Below are 21,717 nucleotides of genomic sequence, written 5' to 3' on the forward strand. Positions count from 1 at the left end.
TAACAGATGATTGGATAAAGAAAATGTGGTATATACATACAATGGAATATTATGCAGCCTTAAGGGGGAAGGAAATCCCATCACATGCTACCATATAGATGCTGTGGACTGAATGTATTTTCCCAAAATTTATATGTTGACATTCCAACCCCCAACGTGATGGTATTTGTATGTGGGATAATTAGGTCAGGAGAGTAAAGCTTTCATGGGTGGAATCAATGCCTTTATAAAAAGACAGGAGAGAGCTTGCTTTTTCTCTCCCTATTCTCTACCATGTGAGAATACAAGGAGAAAATGGCCAACAGCAAACCGGGAAGTGGGCCAGACACCACTTCTGCTGGCACCTTGAGCTTACACTTCCCAGCCTTCAGAACTAAGATAAATAAATGGCTGTTTAAGACACTCAGTGTGTAATGTGTTATAGCAGCCTGAACTGACTAAGACAATGGATTAACCTCGAGGACATCATGCTAAGCTAAATAAGCCAGTTACGAAAGTACAACTATTATAGGACTCAACTCATATCAATATCATAGAAACAAATGTAGAAATATCATAGAAACAAATGTAGAAAGGTGCTTGCCGAGAGCTGGGGGGAGGGAGGAAGGAAGGAGAACAAGTGTTTAATGGATATAGTTTCTGTTTTTTGAGATTAAAAAAAGCTCTACAGATGTGTTGTACCACCATGTGACTAGCCTTAATACTATTTACCACAACAAAAACAATTAGAAAACAAACATGAGAAAATACAAATTGGTACAAACTAGTATTTGGATAAGGGTCCCTCTGTAGGCATTAGTGAAGGGGCAGAAAGAGGAAGAATGAGGTCTGAGCTTTATAGAAAGGATTTCTTTCTTTCTATTCTTTCTTCCTCATTTATTTGTTAATATAAGGATCTGAAACAATGCTATAATAACAATTTATTTAGTCTTAGTGGTGGAGTCACATATCTATTATATAATTTTCTTAATTTATATGAATGTTTAAAGTTATTCATATTTAAAGTCATTTTCTTAAAGAAAAGATGTAATTGAATCTGAAGCAGTTCAGTTGATGTCTTCTTTGTCTCAAATGCAAAGTTATTGACACTCAATTCGCTGGGCTTCTGTCCTGCCCTAAAATGCTCTTCTCTTGAAGGAAGAATAATAAAATCAGAAATCGGCCAGGTGCAATGGCTCACGCCTGTAATCCCAGCACTTTGGGAGGCCGAGACAGGCGGATCACGAGATCAGGAGATCGAGACCATCCTGACTAACACGGTGAAACCCCGTCTCTGCTAAAAATACAAAAAAATTAGCCGGGCGTGGTGGCGGGCGCCTGTAGTCCCAGCTACTCGGGAGGCTGAGGCAGAAGAATGGCCTGAACCTGGGAGGCGGAGCTTGCAGTTAGCAGAGATCGCGCCACCGCACTACAGTCTGGTTGACAGAGCACGACTCTGTCTCAAAAAATAAAAATAAAAATAAAAATAAAAAATAAATCAGAAATCAGTAAATCCTAAGTATTTGTGACTAGAAGTGTATTATCAAGCAAGTTTAAAGTAGTACAGTCAGTGAAGAGCATCATATATGTGTTTCCATTTAGCTGTTTATTGAAGTTTCTGTGTATTAAGGCAAGATGATTAACTGTAAATCTCTATTTCCATAAATATACATAATATACATCAATGTGAAGAACAGGAAAACGTGTGATCCACTGTTTTTTAAGGCTTTTATTGTTCTAGTAATGTGTATTTACCCTGAGCTTGGAACACAAATTTACCCATTCTCTCTTGAAATTAACGCATTTCAAAATAGCTGCCTAAATTAGAGCATAGAACATTTTTCTCAGTGGAAATGACAATCATCTCTGTGGAATTAAAATCTTTGTCTTAAACCAAAACCTTATTATCTAAATATGGAACAAACCAGCTTGGATGAGCATGTGCTAAAGTGAAAGAACTTGACATTCTGCTTTTTTTAAAGGCAAACTTTCATTGAAACTTTGACAAAATAACGTCACTTTCCAGATGACATTTTTGATACAGGACATACAAATAAAAAGTTTACATGCATCTTCTAATGCATTTTAATTATATATATTTTCAGTAAAATTATGTAAGTGAATTATGCTCTGAAATGTCACAGCAAATTTAGCGATCAAATTAGAAGATTATTTTTAAGACCTTGTATTTAAACATTTTAAAAGGATGATTTTCAAAGAAATTTGTTCCATATATTCCACTGAGACATATAAAATATCCATCAACCTGGCCATTGAATGTTTTGCAGTTCTCAGCAAATTCCCTCAGAAGTGATTTTTATAATCTCATTATAGATTTATTTGAAAATAATTTTTCATCAAGGCTAGCAAATTTTTCTTTCTCTGATTCAAACTCTGTCCTTCAAGATCTTTAAAGTCATCAGCATTGAAAAATGATAAAATGATTCTCTTTTTAATTTTTTTCACATTTTATTATAATGTTGGATGCATTAGATTTCTATGGAAGGTAATAACTTTTACCTCTAATTGGGTTCTTATTTTTGTTCAATGACTTAGATGTGAGTATATCCAACTGGATGTGAGATAAAGTTTCCAACCTGTTAAGATCTCCTTTTTGTGTGTTGCTGTCATTGGCTTTTTATTTTAGGATAGAAAATATTTCTTTTTACATTTATTTTATTTTGATTGTTTAATTTTTTATTTTTAGTTTGGTTGGGGGGTGGGAAGGTGGGGTCTTGTTCTGTCACCCAGACCAGAGTGCAGTGGTGTGATCTCGGCTCACTGCAGCCTCAACCTCCCCAACTCAAGTGATTTTCCCACCTCAGCCTCCCACGTAGTTGGAACTACAGGTGTGGGCCACCATGCCCAGCTAATTTTTGTAGTTTTTATTTTTGTAGAGATGAGGTTTCACCATGTTGCCCAGGCTAGTCTCAAAATCCTAAGCTCAAGTGATCCACCTGCCTTAGCCTCCAAAAGTGCTGGGATTATAGGTGTAAGCCACCATACCTGGTGAGAAAATATTTCTTGTTCCTAAAAACTGACTCCTTCTCTTCTATATTTTATATATCTGATCTTGGGGAATAGAACGCTCATTTACTTAACAATCCATTAATCATTTCAAACTCACCCCTATGGGATCAGAATACTATTTCCTTGGTCTTAGTCTCTCATGTAGACTGAGCTCTTTCTGGTAGCCTGATATTCCTCGTGTCTCTTCATCCTCTTATTCATTCCTTCCCAGAGGAAGGAAGAGCAACAATGGATTGGTGAGTTTTCAAGAAGAATCTGAGTGTGCATGCGTGGTCCCTCACCTCCTCTCTTCTTTTTAGTGTTTACTAGCTGAGGAAATATGAAATCTGGTCAACTCTTCCTTGCTGTAGTTTCACACAGCGTAGCCTGGAAGACTTAGTTTGGGTTCTTATTTCTGGATTTCACATTTTAGAAGACCACTTGTCTACAGAAATAGGAAATTTTCTTCAGGATTAGCTATATCAATAAAAAGTTGATATTTTGATCTATCCTCAATCTTAGGTCTTAAGTGCCTCTGCACTTGAGCTAAGAAATAAACTACTAGTTATTGGACTTTCCCCAGATTCCCAACCGCATGTAAATCCCCAGTCCTCCAGATACTGGACGTTTAATATTGCTTGGATTTTTGCTCTTTCCTTTAAACCATCTCTGCTTTGGTTTATTAGTTGACTGGATTAAAGAAAGAGGTTAACTATTGTAACTATTATTTTTTTCCAGTGTTAGAGCAACCTACAATTCATGCTTCACACTGATGCCAAAAAGTACATCTTGAAGTAGACATTTTATATCTTGTTATTTCTCCGCATTTTTGTGTGTTTATTTCAGACTCCTAAGTTGATTTCAGCTGGCTCTTTATGGTAACTGTCTACTCTCCAGTTCCATATCTAATGAGTCAATCAGATGCATGCTTATCATATCACAAGATATTATCATGTTAAACTCTCACAGTATTTAAAATAAAAAAGTTTAATGTATTTCCATGCATTCACACAAGTTTTTTCTCATTGCCCATAAAGACCTTGTATTCTTTTTCACCTAGCAAGATGAGCTCATCCACCTTTGAAAGTCAGTTTAAGCATCAGCTTGCCAAGGCATCTTATTTGACTCCCATCTGATATATGGTTTTCCTCTGTTTCCTTTCAATACACTGTGAAATCTTCCATTTGTTATTTTATTCATTCATCCACTCTGGTATTCATTCATCCATCTGTCCATCCATCCATCCATCCATCCATCCATCTATTCACTTGTCAATGTTAGCATACCCACCATATACCATGGTCTGTGAATTGTGCTATGGATGCAGGGATGAAAGATGCCATTCTTGCTTCCCTGGAGTTATATCTTTACCATAAATTTATCGCAAATACCTGTAATGAAAGATATATCTGACTGCCTTGTCCACTAGATGTAAACTATTTAATGGCAGAGACGGCATGTTTGACTTGTGTTCTGTGCAGGAAATGCGCGAGGAGAGAAGGAAAGGCACACACACAATACCTTTAAGGGTAAACAAGCTTTATCCCACATAAAGAGCAATGCAGATATAATAAGCAAATTATATAGTAAGCAAATTAACATAAGCAAATTGATATAATAAGCAAATGGTATAATAAGCAAATTGCAATGGGAAGGGGAGAAGGGAAAAGATATATACATATTTACACTCACCAAACTATGGAGGATTCACCACCAAAGTTGGAAGCAACATCCTGGGCTCCAGAGTTGCACACTGCACTCACCAGACAATGGAGGATTCACCACCAGGCCCGGAAGCAGTGGCCTAGGCTCCAGAGTTGGCCACTCGTCCATGCACAGAAGAGGAGAGGTCTCATGAAGTTTCGGAGCAGTCTGGGACCCTAGCTCTTTTTGTAATGAGTTGTTTGGCGTGAGGTCCAGTCATAAGGGTCCTTCGTGACTGGGCCCAAGGAACACAAAAAGGTTGACTTGTTTTTGCGATTGTCTGTTGTTTTTTAATAACTAACGTATAGGAATAGATTGAAATAGAGATTTCTTTTAAACGACGCTGGATGAAAGCCTCAAGGGGCTCACACTGTCCATTCTGGGACTTGGTGATCATTCTTTGTGTCCATGTTCAATTCAGTTCAAGTTTAATATTTAACTTTTTCTCCACAGCTTGGATGCCCTGCATCTAACATGTGTATGGCACAGACATGTTATCAATACACGTTTATTGAATAACTAATAAATCAATCAACATCTATAAATGTCTTCCATCCTCAGTAATTTCAGAAATTGTAATCTTGTACAAAATTTCTAGATGAGGATTTCTGGTTTGATTCTTTCCTGAAACCTTGAATTTTAAATAAGGGAAGTATGTTAAACGAAGATGAGGAGATGTTAGATTTATTGTAGCAGTAGAAGAACAAAGGTTATTTACCTAGTAAATTAGAAAGTTATTTGGATCTTTACTCTGGCTCTTAATTGCAGAATCTGAAACTCCCTTGGTTCCTGCTGATTCTCTAAACCCTGTCCTTGGGCCTCCCATTTATTTGGTGAGCTCTGAATAGCTTTCCAGTAATTTCCATCTGTACCTTCATCATTTTTCATGATCAAAGATATTTAGTTATTTACTGTTACTAAAAACGAGAACCTCAATTTAATTTTAGCAGAGTAGCCGATACTACCCACTGTTCTCTATGATATTAATTGTGAGGCATATTTAGAAAGCTTCATTGTGTAAAATCTTTAAAGAAGTAGAAAACCAGAAAACCTGCTAAATGATGCTTGTATATTATTTCTTATCAAGGTAATTTGCCAGCAGACCTCCCAACTCCACCGGAAACCTCAGTTCCTGTAACATTACCTCCACACAACTGCACAGACAATGAATTTGTCTGCAGGTCTGATGGTCACTGCATCGAAAAAATGCAGAAATGTGATTTTAAATATGACTGCCCTGACAAATCAGATGAAGCATCCTGTGGTAGGTAGATTCTTAAAATTTGTTTAAATATTGCTACAAAATAGATAAGAAAATACAAGTGTAATCTCTAAGTAGCACAGCCTAGTATCGTAGTTAGATATTTTCAACATGAGTTAGAGCAACTTCTAAATGTAACAGTTATTCATACAGAAAATTGTAATGGAAGAATCAGAATTCATTTTCTACCAGGCCCAGTAAGAAGTAAGTGTCTTTAGATTAATGTTTTGGATTCAAAACTATTGTTTTCACAAACTTTACTCGACTCTGGGAGTAGCATTTAGTAGCTCTTTCCATCCATTCCCTTTGATCTGTACTCCTCACACTATAAAATACGGAATGTTTAGGGAGGTAGCTTTATAGTACTGTCAAATTAATTCATTCAAATTTTGCCATTGCCAAAATGCACATACAACATTAGTACTATCAAAATATGCAGAGTTCATGAGAAAACCTATCTGAATGCAAATAAGACCTTTATCCCCTGTGTCCTGGTTTTTACCTGCCAATTCAATGGTAACTGCCAATTCAATGGCTTTTCCTAAATGGATCAAAGACAAACTATTTAATTTAAAAGTGGACTTCTCAGCCAAAGATATAGTCTGAGAGGAGAAAAATTAATCTGTGTCTGAATGAGCAAAGCATAGGATCAGAAGGGGTAAACACTTTGTAATATCTTTCCCTTCTCTCTTCTTCATGGAGTAGCCTGTGAATTGACTGTACCATCATATTTCTCAAGTGTCTTGATAATATTAAGGGCTTAGAACAGGCAGATAACACAGAGCAGTGAAACTCTTGTTTTATGTCAACCTTGTGAAGAAATTCTAGGACTTAAGAAATCCATTGAGGTTCATATTTATTCTTTTAATCCAGAAAAAATGTTTTTTAATGTACAAATACACCACCAATTAACTATCTAATCTAGACTAAAAAAGTCATAAAATCAAAGCTGACTCACTTCCTGCATAAGATAAGACAGTAATTAACTCAAGCTAGCCAGGGATTTGTATCATGCATCACAGATGGAAAATAATACAATGGAAGGTGTGGTGGTGTTCAGACTTGCTCATTGGAAGGCATTCGAATCCCCTTATGATCTTATATAAGTTGTAGTGTTTGTAAGAGTTTATACAAAACCTAATTAATTACACATAATGAGTATCTTTAGGGAATACTGAATTTCCTCTAAGTTCAACTTTATCATTTTAGTAACATCATTTATGATTAGAGGGGAAGTTTTGATAAATTCTTTAAATGTCCTAAATGAATGCCTACTATTAAGTTATTGTTAATCAATTCTCCTGAGGCAGGAGAATTGCTTGAGCCTGGGAGGGGGAGCCAAGATCATGCCAATGCACTCTGGCCTGGGTGACAAAGTGAGATGATGTCTCGAAAAAAAAAAAAAAAAAAAAAAACAATGAACACATAACATGAGATCTACCCTCTTAACAAAATGTTAAGGGTACAATACATTATGGTTGACTCTAGTATAAATTTTACAGCAGATCCCTGGAACCTATTCATCTTGCTTGACATGTTATATTTTCTAATGCTTCTATAAAAAGCCTCCAAATTATATATTTTAAATGATATGAAGAACAGAGATATATTGTATCCTAAATCCCTTCACAAGATAAACAATTAATGTCAGAGATTAACTAATACACGTGAATGTCATGACTAAAAACACTTTTTTAAATGTTTCCTTTTCAGATTTTACATTAACTCATATACCCAAATTTCTAAATGGTCATAGTGGTATGCTGCCACTGTTAATGTCATTTAAAAGCTAGAGTGCAAACCAGGTTTTCTATAGTATACACAAGAATTTCATTGAATTGAATATTTCTTTTTTATTCAGCAGTGGAAGATTTTAGACAGACACATGAACACATTCAGAGAGAGAATTCAGACGACAGTTTTACACATAACCTATACATTTTAAAAAATTGCTGGACCTGTAATTTCCTGTGATATTAGAATAAAATTATTACAAGAATCTGTAAAACTTTCCAGGAAACAGGTCCAATATAAAAGTTATTGGAAACCTTGTTGCTTAAACTGAAGTTGGGAATTAGCAATAACCCCTTCAGAGACTGAGAAAAGAACAGACTTGTCAGAACTTGGAGATCATGCAAGCAATGAAATTGCTTAATGGAAGTGCTTAAATTGCTGCTTTAGAAGCTAATTAAAATCTCACCTCCTCATGAAACCAGATCATTAGTATATGTATTTTTTCCTATAAATATTTGACTAGAATAAACCTAGATTTCTTTGAAACTCTTCCAGTGATTTTACAAACCATTTGCCTAATTATTTTAATAATGTTTAAAAGTTACATTATAATTAAAAACAAGAGTAAGAAAGTGCTGATTAAGATTGTACAGATAGAAATTGCCACTTACTAGCTCACCTTTTCTTTGTTCTACCCTGTCCAAGTTATGGAAGTTTGCAGCTTTGAGAAAAGAAGCCTGTGTAAATGGTATCAACCAATCCCAGTACATTTACTTCAAGATTCAAACACATTCAGGTGGGGGCTTGGGAACGGGATTGGCATTCACCATGGCGAAGAAAACCACAGGCCATCAGTGGATCATACACAGTAAGTGACCATGTATTTTGAATATGTCTCCTGGGAAATATTTATTAAGCATCTCCTAAATTTCTGCCCCCACCACCTTATCCTAGGCCAATGCTATTGTAAAGACAAATGTTAAGTTGAAAAGAAGGCTGAGTGTTTTCTTTCATACAAAATGGAAAAAATATCAATTAAAATCGCAAGAACAAAAAACCAAACACCGCATATTCTCACTCATAGGTGGGAATTGAACAATGAGAAACATGGACACAGGAAGGGGAACATCACACTCTGGGGACTGTTGTGGGTTGGGGGGAGGGGGGAGGGATAGCATTGGGAGATATACCTAATGCTAGATGACGAGTTGGTGGGTGCAGCGCACCAGCATGGCACATGTATACATATGTAACTTACCTGCACATTGCACACATGTACCATAAAACCTAAAGTATAATAATAATAATAATAATAATAAAAGAAAAAAAAAACAATGAATGCTCTCGTGAATTTCATAGAAACCAAAGAGCATGAATAAGTGAACAAAATAATTTAATATTATCACTCTTTGAAAAGCCCTGTTAATATATTGTTTTTAAAATGATCTATGGATTTCTTCCCTCCCCAAATCTCTTTTCTCCTTCTTCTCTTTTCCATCTCCTCCACCACCTCCTCCTCCCATTTCCTCTTCTTCAGCTTCCCTTTTTTCCCTCTCCCCTTTCCCCTTTCTCTCTTTCTACTTTTTCTCACTGCGATGTGTATTTGTCACACATGTATGAACACAGGTAAATGTGCAGGTTTTCAACATAGATGAAAAGATTTTTCCACTTTTCAATAAATCATGCCATTAAATATTCATCATTATTTGCATTTCACTGTAATGACTTTCAACAATTTACTAATCTGTTCTCAACTAGTGGATTTCGCAGTTAATTTCACATTATCTCAATATTATAAAGTTGCTTCAAAGAAGAAATAGAGTGCTTACTGTGTGAGAACGCTGAGGTAGGCACTAGAAATAAAGGAGTGACTGAAACAGATGATCCTTGGCTCTCATTAGGGAGACAGGCAGTAAGTCAATAAATAGAAAGCGCTGCAGATGGTGTTAACTGCTACACAGCAGAATGGAAACAAGGAAAGGGTTTGTTAGTGATGGAGCGTTTCTTTCTGAATGGAACACAAAGGGAAAGGCCCTCAGCTGGGACCATGCAGGAAGACCAGCGTGGCTGGGGTGGGATAAGAAGAGCAGGCTACACAACAAATGTAATTTTTTTTCTTTATTGTATTGACTATTAAGGCTTTCGTCCATTTTGAACTTTTTTCACTTTTGTGAAATGCATGAATATTTTCTAGTGTTGTAAGCATGTTTGTATTTTACATACCAACTTTTTCTGTCTACCACTTTCATCTTTATGTATCACATGTAACAAATTTTTATCACAGTGACTGCATGCATCTAGTCTAAAAGTGTCAAAGAGAATTGACAGTCTTATAATGACAGCTGTCATTCCTTCATTAACATCAATCCAATTCCCTGGAGATACCCTATTATGTCCTAAGATTATTCCTCTATACTTTTCTCACTTTTATTAGGGACTGGTTATAGGTGCTAGTCCATATTTATAAAGGAATATATAGTCATTTCTTGATTCAAAAATTTTGGCTTCCTCTATTGACATATTATGAGGAATGGAACCTCTATTCCTCTCCCCACATTCTTATTTCTCTCCCTCCCATCATTCTGACTGTGTATATTTATACACAGTTCTGTTTAAATTTTAGCTTAGCAGTATTCTGATTCTTTTGAAATTTCTGAGCTAGATATTGCATGATGATTGTTTCTTTTGTTTATATTTTTATGTGAAAATTAATAGTTTTCTTACCTTTTATTTTCCATAGATGTTTTATGAACTTAATGTTGTTTTCCTCAATATCAATTGCAGTATCAATTTGCATTCCCCTAAACCAACTAGGGAAAATGATTGATATTTAGTAATGGTGCTGGAATATTTGATTTTTCATATAAAAATTACACATGTAAATTTAAAAACTATACCATGTAGTTTTGTGTAACTATGCTCTATGATGTTGAGGTGAAGACAAATCACCTAGCAATGCATTCCTCAGAACTTATTCCCGTCATTAAGTGACACATGACTGTATATAGTTATATAGTTGTTCAGCTCGATTTTTATTAGGACTTGTTTATAGGGAGCAGAATCTAAGACATAGGTGGAATTATTAATGTTACCTTGGAAGAAGGATATTCCTTGCTGTATAACAAGCAGGGAGAAAGAATGTGTTGGTACTGACTCAGATAAATTTATGAATTAAAAAAAATTAAGCAACATGACATACAAAGTAATTTAATGGATTTTTTCAAGTACCCATCTTTCAAGGCCTCGTCTTTTTTTTTAAGTTTTAATTTTTTTCTTTTTTGGAGTCTCACTCTGCCACACAGGCTGGAGTGCAGTGGCTCAATCTCAGCTCACTGAAACCTCTAGTTTTAATTTTTGTGGGTACATGGTAGATGTATATATTTATGGACTACATAAGGTGTTTTGATACAGGCATGCAATGTATAATAATCATATCATGGAGAATGGGGTATCCATCCTCTCAAGCATTTATCCTTTGAGTTACAAACAATCTGGTTACTCTCCTTATTTTAAAGTGTACCATTATTATTGATGATAATAACCCTGTTGTGCTATTAAATAGGTCCTATTCATTCTTTCTATTTTTTGTACCCATTAATCATCCCCACCTCCCTCCCCGCCCCTTGCTACCCTTCCCAGCACAAATATTCATCCTTCTCTGGCTTCTTTTTCATGTGTCATTTTCTTTACCTTTTCTTTACATTTTTCCTTGTTCATTTGCTCCTCACATTTACATGGTAATAATTATTTTAAGTAGGGATTTTGTGACCTCATTTTGTTCTTTGTTATTTATTTTAGTATCTTCTCTTTTTCTGAGGATCAGTAACTAGTATCTTTCCCCTGTTTTGTAGTCCACAATTCTATTGTGTGCCCAAGTCCTGCGAGACCCCATCCTTCGTCCTCTCATTCTGGTGATTCCAGGGAAATGTTATTGCAGATGCTCTTATGTTAAAGAATCTTTTCAAAATCTTTATGCCCTTTACAGCCCTCTCCACAGTTAAAACTTCACAACCCCCAGACTCTGTAGCCACTGCTTCAAAGAAAACTAATGGTGTCTCTGCTGCTCTGTCTGGGACCTCCTTCTGCAGATGGGCCTTATACCCAAGAGATTCACAATATCTTTAGCATCCAGTTATTTTCTTTAGGCTGATTTTCCACCTCCCTGCTTTTGGAGCTCTCTTTTGCCATTGTTTTTGTTCTACTAAGATGGCTCCAGTTTTTTATGTAATATTTTTAAATTTTTAAATTTTTTTATTTAAAAGATTTTTTCTTTAATTTTTTTCCCTTGGGCTGCTTCTGACTCACAAAAAAAGCAAAAGGCACTTACAGAAAGTTTTTGTGGCTTATATCAATAAACGACATCTTATGAATAATCTATAAGTCCATTAAGAAAAGGTGGACTGGAATTTCACATATAAGTGGTAAAGGTAGAAGTAGTAATATGTCAAAGTAGTATAAGGCAGTAATTTATATTTCCTCTCACCCTACCACTTTCAATAGACTGAAAATTTCCTGAGGAATCCCAGGAGCTGTGATTTCCCAATGTGTTGCATTATTTTCAGGTGTCTGGTGCATAATAGGCCTCAACAATTATTTGTTGAATTAATTAGTTGCTGATTCACATCAATATATTTGTGTTTTATAATTATAGGCTACAGAACACAAAATTAAGTTTTAAATAGGAATTCTTAATAGTCAGATAATATTTAACATATGTGCTCTACATGACACTAAATCGTGGAGAAGGGAATGGCACCTAACCTTATATCTCCTCTCCTTTTCTTCTTTTCTCTCTAGGCTCGTTCCTCAGCCAAGGAAGCCTTGATATTTTTTCTTTTCTTAAAAAATAGTTCTTATGCATCAGATATCCTACTCTATAGCTTATAGTAAGATTCTAAGCTTAGTTTGCCACATTTTGTTTTTTGTGTTTGAAGGAAAATTTTTCTAATTTTAAAATGGCTTTTCTCTCTCAGGCATCTTGCTATAGAAATTTAAAGCCAGGTTTTTAAGGATATTGTTTTGGAAATAGTTCTCAAGATTAGTTTTAAAAATTGAAAGGCTTTCTGTCAATTCTTGTCTCTTTCTCTGATCCCAGTTCTCTTGGAGACAAAGATTGCTTCTGGCTCAGTAAAGTAAGGATTATTTATAAGCAAGTATAAGAGAAAAAAACCACAATAATATATTTGAAAATATTCTCTTGCTTTATACACTTAATGAAACAATAAAAAGTCTAGAAAAGCCACAGTAGGGTAGGAATATGTAGGGAAATTTTCACTCTGTAGTTGAGTCTTAGGCAAGGTCTTAAAATGCATATTTTTTACCATGAAAATGACATGACTACCTGATATTCTGCTTTTTTTTTTGCATCCACAATTTAATGGACTATCCTTGGTACATATGAAGTGAACTCTGTGATATAAAGTTAAGAGTGCATCTTTATTTTTTATGTGTTTGTGGGAGAGTAACACCATTCCATGCAGCTAGTTTATTAATTTTTACATGAATTAGAAAAAGGCATCTCTTCTTGTAGATGGAGGCATTTTCAGCACAGAGTTCGGTGAGTGGATTCTCCCTTTCTCCTGCTCAGCAGGGCTCAACTGAGGTTACCTGGTGTGATTTTCCTAAGGTTGTAATCAAGGTATATGGAAATACTGCTCTCAACTATAATGCAATGGAAAGATAAGGTAAAAATCATTCATAGGCAGTATCATCAGTTGCAATTTACATGTTTTTTTGAGATTGGGGTTGAATAAGATTTCCATTTCCTTTAAATTATGTAGGGAAGGAGAATATTTAGTAGAAAAGTATTTTTCCTAGTATTTTGAGAAAAGAACCATAATCTAGTATTAAATAAAATGAGTTTGTACCCATTCATGCTCCAACAACTAAGGCAGTTGGCAAAATCATGAGTTCTCTTCAGCTGAGAAATTTTTAAAAAAATTATTATCTGCTTATCATTGAATCAAGATACTTGGATCACCTAGAATCTGAGCCTTATAGTGCACATTTAAATATGCTTAGAATACTGTATATTTGCAGGTCTTGTGTAATGATTCCTCTCAGTTTGTGATTTTATATGATCTCAGAATCCTGTACTCTGACCTACACAGTTAGTTTAATTGGTCAAGTCTCTTAGCCCAGACAGTGTTTCTGTAGTATGTAAACTGGCTCATAGCCAAGCACCATAAATTTTATGATCATTTTTATCTCATAAGAAAAGCCTTTATTTGATCCAATTTATTCATTTTTTATTGCTGGAAGCTAGAGAGCAAAGTTTTAAATTCTTGGTCCTCAAATACATTTTATTTCACTAAATGCCAATCTATTGGTTAAATAATGTTTAATATTAACAATTTTTTTGAGTATAAAATTATTGCCTCAAGCAAAATAAAGTTCCTCACACTTCATTCATGTGAAATGATGTGTGATAGAATACCTATGTGTATTCTAGGTCATTGGTTTCTAACTATGCTCATAGAACCTTTGGGGGAAATTCTCAAAATGGAGATTAAGGACCACTGAAAATTTGTATATAAATTTGCTTATATATTTTTAAATGCAGGTTCTAAAACCTTGGTTTAAAATCTCTGGGAATGAGGCCAGGTGCAGTCACTCACACCTGTAATCCCATTGAGAGGGGAAAGGTGGTTGGATCACTTGAGCCCAGGAAATTGAGGTTGTAGTACACTATGATCATGACATCGCACTCCAGCCTGGGTGACGGAATGACACTTTATCTCTAAAAAGAAAAAAAAATTCATGGAATAGAGTTGGGAATTTGTATTTTTACAAATTCTAGATGTTTCTAGAATCTCACTGTTAGGGGCTTTCAAGGCAAGAAGTGGGGAAGGTAGTGCTAAAAGAGAGATGGTGGCTTTCTCACCTAATTCCAATTTTGATCAGAGAAGATTCATTTTTCTCTAAATCTAATAACTAATTAAAAAAAACAAAATGTTTCAGAAGAAAGAAAAATTGCTCTAAGGTCCTTCCATTAAAAAAAAAAAACAAAATTTGTGGGCCGGGTGCAGTGCTTCACACCTGTAATCCCAGCACTTTGGGAGGCTGAGGCGGGTGGATCACTTGATGTCAGGAGGTCAAGACCAGCCTGGTCAACTTGGTGAAACCCCATCTCTATTAAAAATGGAAAAAATTAGTCAGCTGTGGTGGTGCGTGCCTGTAATCCCAGTTACTCAAGAGGCTGAGTCAGGAGAATAGCTATGACCCAGAAGGCGGAGTTTGCAGTAAGCCGAGATGGTGCCACTGCACTCCAGCCTGGGTGACAGAGCGAGACTGTCTCACAAAAAAAAAAAAAAAAAAAATCTAATTTGTGTGTCCTAAAGGAACTATAGTTTTGAGGGAAAACTCTACCCTGAGTCAGTCTAAAAAACATCATTTCAAGGCACCCTTTGGCTTGCTTCATTTATTGTACAATACACAATGTTTTTTTCTCAGTCATTTTTGCAGACATGATCTCTTCTCAGTCTAATCAAAATTACCTTTGTCTTTCTGTTGGATCAAAAGAAAAACTCACCTACCAATCTGATGATTACCTGGAAGTGATGGATATTTTTAAATGTTGTGGATTTGCTTAAAATGTTAGGACTTGCTTACAGGTGGTTGAGAAACTATTTGTTTGAATATGCACTATCTTGAAAAGTAGAAATACCCAGATATTTTTTAAAAAATTACACTGATCGTTATCTTTCAGTTGGAAATAAGTTATGGTCCCCACTGCTGCTCGTGCACCTGCGTTCCTATCTGTATTATACATTCGTGCAGATTTGACACATGATAAACGAAAAGCCACATAAATAATGCAGGCTGGGCACGGTGGCTCACGCCTGTAATCCCAGCACTTTGGGAGGCTGAGGCGGGCGGATCACGAGGTCAGAAGATCGAGACCATCCTGGCTAACACGGTGAAACCCCGTCTCTACTAAAAATACAAAAAAATTAGCCGGGCCTGGTGGCGGGCGCCTGTAGTCCCAGCTACTCAGGAGGCTGAGGCAGGAGAATGGCGTGAACCTGGGAGGTGGAGCTTGCAGTGAGCCGAGATTGCGCCACTGCACTCCAGCCTGGGCAACAGAGCAAGACTCTGTCTCAAAAAAAAAAAAAAAAAAAAAAAAAAAGCAAACTATGTCCGTGTGATACTAACTCTGTGTATCCTTCTATATCTAGTGCTGGATATGAATGTGGATAAAAGCTTCAGTAAAGAGAAAATATTATAATTTTTTTCTGTAACGATAATAATTTTCAAAGCTTTAGTCCCTTAGACAGTAAATACCAGAATTATTGCCTTCTCTGGTAAGAAGATAAGCCAATATTTTATAGGCCAGTTTAGAAGCCATAACATTCTCCCAGCATAATTTCTAACAGATCAAGATTTTTAAATCTAAAATAATGGTTAAATACCAGTCCTTAGAAACAGTTTTAGTGCAATAAAAAGCAAGTGGTGCAAACAGCTGAAATTTAAATTAACTGTTGTTATATATACATATATTTTTTTGCCAAGACACCAAGTGCAAGTATGTAGTTATTTTCTTTTAACTGTTTTGATACTTGTTGTCAAGTAGCATTCTGGCAGTATCGCCATAGGACTGAATATAAAACATAATTATCCCTCTAAACACACAAAACAATGCCCTTATTTTAGATTGTCCTTGAGTTAAGGATCTATTATTTGCATTTTCATATATATCAGTAATTTGTTGTGCATAAGTAAATTAAATCACTTTAATTTTGATTTTATTCAAAGGTATTTTAGCTGGATAATTTTTAAAAATTAACTAGAAAAGAACGAGATCGTGTCTTTTGTGGGAACATGGATGGAGCTGAAGGCCATCATATTTAGCAAACTATAATGCAGGAACAGAAAACCAAATACCGCATGCTCTCACTTATAAGTGGGAGCTAAATGAAAAGAAGTCTTGGACACAAAGAAGGGAACAACAGACACTGTGACCTATTTGAGGGTGGAGGGTGGGGGGAGGAGGAAGAGAACCAGAAAAAATAACCTGGGTACCAGGGTTATTACCTGGGCGATGAAATAATCTGTACAACAAATCCCCGTGACATGAATTTTACCTGTATGACGAACCTGCACATGTACCCCTGAACCTAAATGTTTACAAAAAAATGAAATGCAGTCACTTGAAATACATGGGATTTAAGAAAAATTTGTGCTGAAAATATATGAACCATATCTAAAACGACGGAGAGAGTGGTTAGGTTGCATACTTGCTATACAAGGTAAGGTAAAGTTTTAAGAAGACAGTCATAAAAAGGTCTATAAAATTATGTTAACAAAGATCACAGCATTTTTTACTAATAATAAAATAATAACTTTTATATCTCGGTTACAATTGCATTCAAAAATTAAAAATTCATTTTCATTATATAATCTTTACGTATGCTTTTCTTTTAACCACATTAAAAAGAAATAATTATACTTACATTCCAAATCCTATGAAGAATTGTTATAATTGCCCCCAAAAATTGTAGGGAAAACGTTTCCCAAACTAAGTAAAGGTAAATTAGACTTGATTCCCTATAATGAGACAAGAACTTGAACAAATGAATATGCCATATGAAATATGAATCATTTTTATGACATCAGTATGATCTTGTGACATAGTGATTTATGCAGATATATCAATTACTCAAATCAAACATCTTTATTGCCTAAAAGATTCATAGATTGTATTGACTAGGCATACAATTTATCTTTAACATTAGGCATGTGTTTCCTGAGCCCCTACTCTGTGAGAACAGAAAACTGTGAGTAGATGTATAAAACCCAGCAGAAAGTAAGTAAAGAAACTCTTTACTTACTTAAAGAGTGGTCCACTCAGGTAACGACCTGTCAGGACTGTGTGCTTGGTTGTATGTCTGTCTTTAAAGATACCCAAGGTATTCTCTATCTTTGGATTTTGTTGGATAATACAAGTTAACTAAAATAATACAATGGGTGAAGACCATATACTGTTAAGAATTTCTTAGCTTTTTTATTGCTACAAAATTTCTTTTTTTAACTATGAAAAGAAAAATACGTTTTTATTTTAGAAAAGTGTTTAGATATAGATAAGAAAGACAATGACATTAACCATAATCCTACCATGATATGAACATTATGCATATATGCATATATATTTTTAATAAATATGCATTTATATTGACCATACTGTTTTTGACTATGCTTTTAATTTTGTTTGCAATCTGTAATGATCTATTTATTAATATTTTTATGAGTCAAGAGTATTCCATTAAGTGAATGTACCAAAATTTACTAATTCATCACTGTTATTAGTTGTTTTTGGTGATAAACAATTTTAATCAATCTTCACTGAATAATGTATAGCTTTGCCACATCTCACATCATGTACTGAAAGGAAAATGAAACCATACACAGTAGAATTTTGTGTTAATTATTATTATTATAAATTATTACAAATTATTATTCGTAATTTAGACATTTGATAAGTCTTAATTACTCCTCAAAAATGTACCACTTTTGCAAGAAGTTTATGAGATTTCTGTCTTTCTATGTGCTTGCCAACACTGAATATGTAAGTATTTTTTCATATTTTCTTATTTGACAAGTTAAAATAGTATCCAATTGTATATATATTTTTATGTCTTTGATACTAATGAAGCTCACCATTTTTTATGCCTTGCCCGAGTATATTTTGGGTGTGTGTGTGTGTGTGTGTGTGTGTGTTTCCTGTTTGTGCCCTTGGTTTGGTTTGAAGTGTGCAGTCAGAAGATAATAGATGTTTATTAAATATTTATTGTGATATTTGTATGTAGACAGGTTTGAGAAAGAAAAAAGCTGGAAGTTAGAAAATTAATTGAAGTAATTGAACAGGTTTTATTGGCATAAACTAGACAGAATAGTTTTGCAAAGGACGGATCTTTCATGTGTCTCCTAGACCTCAAGCTCCAGGAAGGTAGAAATGAGGCTATTTTGTTCACCATTGTAGCCCTAGTACCTAGCAAAGCACATTCCACCTGTGCTGTATTCTCAAGCACATCAGAATTGCCTGGAGAATTGTTAAAACACAGGAATCTTGGGCTCATTCCAGAGTTTCTGATTTAGTAGGTCTGGGGTAGACCCTAAGAATTTACATTTTAAACAAATTCCCAGGTGATGCTGATGCTACAGGTGTGGGAACCTTACTTTGAGGACCACTTAGTCAAGATCTGGTTCTTGAAATTGGCAGCACAATGGAATTACTTGGAGGCAGTGTTGAAACATACTGATACCTAGGCCCTGTTTCATTCAATGAAATCAGAATCTTGTTGGTGGACATGTTTGTATTTTATAAAGCATTGCAAGGGTGGACAGCCAACTCTTGGGAAATGGCCATCTATACTAGGCAGATTACTTTAAAAACAGTTCCAGGGAATACTTCATGCTCCAAAATATAGTTTCTTCATAACTTTTTCACCTTTATTATCTTTTTGGATATGTGCTTACCTGACTGTACTTTTGTTACACTTTTTCCTCAAATGTAACTATTTCCTCTCCCAGAATTACAGTCCTTTTACATTTCTAGTGTTTTTATTTTTTATTATTATTATTTTTTGGCTGACACTTTCCTATTTGGCAAGTTGATAGTCTGACTTTCCTAGCTATGTGTTTTATAAGAGGAGCAAGCAGGCTTTGGCATGATTTTTCCAGTTTGGAAAAATATTGCTGTCTTCATCATTTTGTGGGGAAAATTTCAGGAATGATAAATTATTCTTAAATAATTGTTAAATATCAAAATATTATCTGGAGGTTTTATCAACTTTTCCTCAGCACTTAAGTGTTAAAAGGAAATGGATTTAAGGCATATGCTTACTATAAAGAACTGCACTATCATTTCAAGATAAGTTGGGACTGGTTTATGAAGGACACATTTAAATATCTTATTGTCTATTCATGTATTGATTTATTGAATTGACATATATGAGTATTTGTTATATAAAATAGTCTGTTGGAAGTCCTTCATTATGCATTGTAAAAATGTGATGGAAGTAATTGCTAATTATGTTATACTTGTTCTCTTTGAGAAGACATTTGTGAGAAATTAGTTTCCAGTCATTTATGAGCACATGATGTAATTTTACTGAAGAATCAGTTTATTTTTGTGTTTTCATAAGGCTCTCATGATTATTACTAATTATGTTTTCTTCTTCAGATTGGCTCATAGAAAGCTTAGAACCAAATTTTTCATATATTGTTAGTAAGTCTATGAAATTTCTATAATGCCTTTTGTGATCTACTTTTATCGTTGACTCCATTTAGTGCCTCAACTGTTTTCTCTTGGTATTATCTTTATTTATATATAAATATATATATATATTTGTGTGAGTGTATCTTTTAGTTTATTATATTGTACTGTATTGCATGTGTTTTTGAGAATAAGGTGAGTTTTAAGTAAACAATAAAATTAAATTTTAAAAGTATAAGCATTATTAATGATCTCATTAGACATATACAAGTTCTGTGAACTTTGTTTTAATTGAAATAATTATTTACTTATAATTGTTTTCACTTTATGAACTAATTTTCTCATTCACTATAATTTAAAAGAGTTAATTCTATAATCATAAGATTAAAAGAGGGAGTATATATAGATTTGGTTTTCTTTAGGTAACTAAAAAAATATTTAGACATTTTATTAGTGGCATGACAGTAAACGTAATGCAGTTTCTGGAATAATAAAGTTTGGGGTAAGAGTATAGATCATCATGGCTATTTTTAAGACTTTTCTTTATATATATATTTACACTTTTATAAGAATGTAGTGGCTGCATACCCTACCTCATAAATGTATAAGCTATATTTATACCATTATTTGCCCTATGAAATATTACTTTCTAAGGCATGTTAAAATGCAATTTTATAGCTATTTTGCATACAAGATATGAGAAATATTTTATGCAAGTAACAGGAGATGCAAAGATCTTTAAATTTAGATTTAAAAAACTGTGTCATTTAAAACAAAGTAAGGACCTGAAAGAAGATACAAAGTGTTCTATGGGAACTGAGGAGAGAAGCTTCATATCCACAAAGGGAAAAAAAAGCATTATGGGAAAGGTAATTTTTGAGTTGGCTGTAAAGCATTGCATAGAAGTTCATCAAGCAAAGCGATGGCTACACCCAACATGGGGAAATAATAAATGATTATTTTATTATATAAAAACTTAGTGTCTAAGAGCAACAGCTTGGAAGGTGTCTTCATCCATTTTGTGTTGCTCTAAATGAATATCTCAGACTGAATACTATATAAATGAAACAGGTTTATTTAGCTCATGGTCTGCAGACTGTGCAAGAAGCATGGTGCCCGCATCTGCTCAGTTTCTGGTGAGGACTTTTGTGCTGCATCAAAACATAGCAGAAAAGGCCAAAGGGGAAATGGGCACATGGGACAAGCCTAAGAGGCTTCTTTGCTTTATAACAACCCACTAATCCATTCCCAAGAATCAATCCAGTCTCCTGAGAGTGGGAACTCACTACTGCTAGAAAAGCACCAAGCCATTCTTAGATAATCAGCGCCCATGACCCAAATATCTCCTGCTTCACCTCCCAACACTGCCACACTGGAGATCAAATTTCAACATGATATTTGGTTGGAATGGGACAAAGGACATGATTTACAAGAGAACTGATAGGAAAGACAAGAAGGAAAGGAAAGGATAGGAAACAAGGAGAAACAAAGGGAAAGAAAGGGAAGGGAAGGGAAGGGAAGCAAGGGAAAAAGGGGAAAAGGGAGAAAGGGAAAAAAGGGGAAGGGAATTCTAAGGGGAACATGTGTGAGGGAGAGACTATAGGAAATTATTAATGTAAAATGGGTAATGTCATGACTAAACTGTAAGAGAAGAGAATGACTGTGGAAACTTGGAGAGTGCCTTTTTAAAAAGCACCAGCAGGACTAGAAAAGAGACATAAGAATGTGTCTTGGTGGAGATGTACTCAGCACCTTAAGATGCTCAGCAGCATGAGCGGGTGAGAAGTTAAGAAGAATGCAGAGTTTTGGCTCACAG

At 34.9% G+C, this 21,717-nt stretch overlaps 1 protein-coding gene across 1 annotated transcript in view; it reads left to right on the top strand.

Annotated features, from left to right (window-relative positions):
• The window catches only part of MALRD1 (MAM and LDL receptor class A domain containing 1), a 678,818-nt gene that overhangs the window by 225,414 nt on the left and 431,687 nt on the right, over nucleotides 1–21,717 (top strand). Inside the window, exons 20-21 of the mRNA XM_024253733.2 lie at nucleotides 5,780–5,956; nucleotides 8,393–8,555. Of these exons, the coding sequence (XP_024109501.2) occupies nucleotides 5,780–5,956; nucleotides 8,393–8,555 (340 nt within the window). The remainder of the gene's footprint in view (nucleotides 1–5,779; nucleotides 5,957–8,392; nucleotides 8,556–21,717) is intronic.

The sequence above is a fragment of the Pongo abelii genome, chromosome 8, assembly GCF_028885655.2.
Source record: "Pongo abelii isolate AG06213 chromosome 8, NHGRI_mPonAbe1-v2.0_pri, whole genome shotgun sequence".
Classification (NCBI taxonomy): Eukaryota; Metazoa; Chordata; class Mammalia; order Primates; family Hominidae; genus Pongo; species Pongo abelii.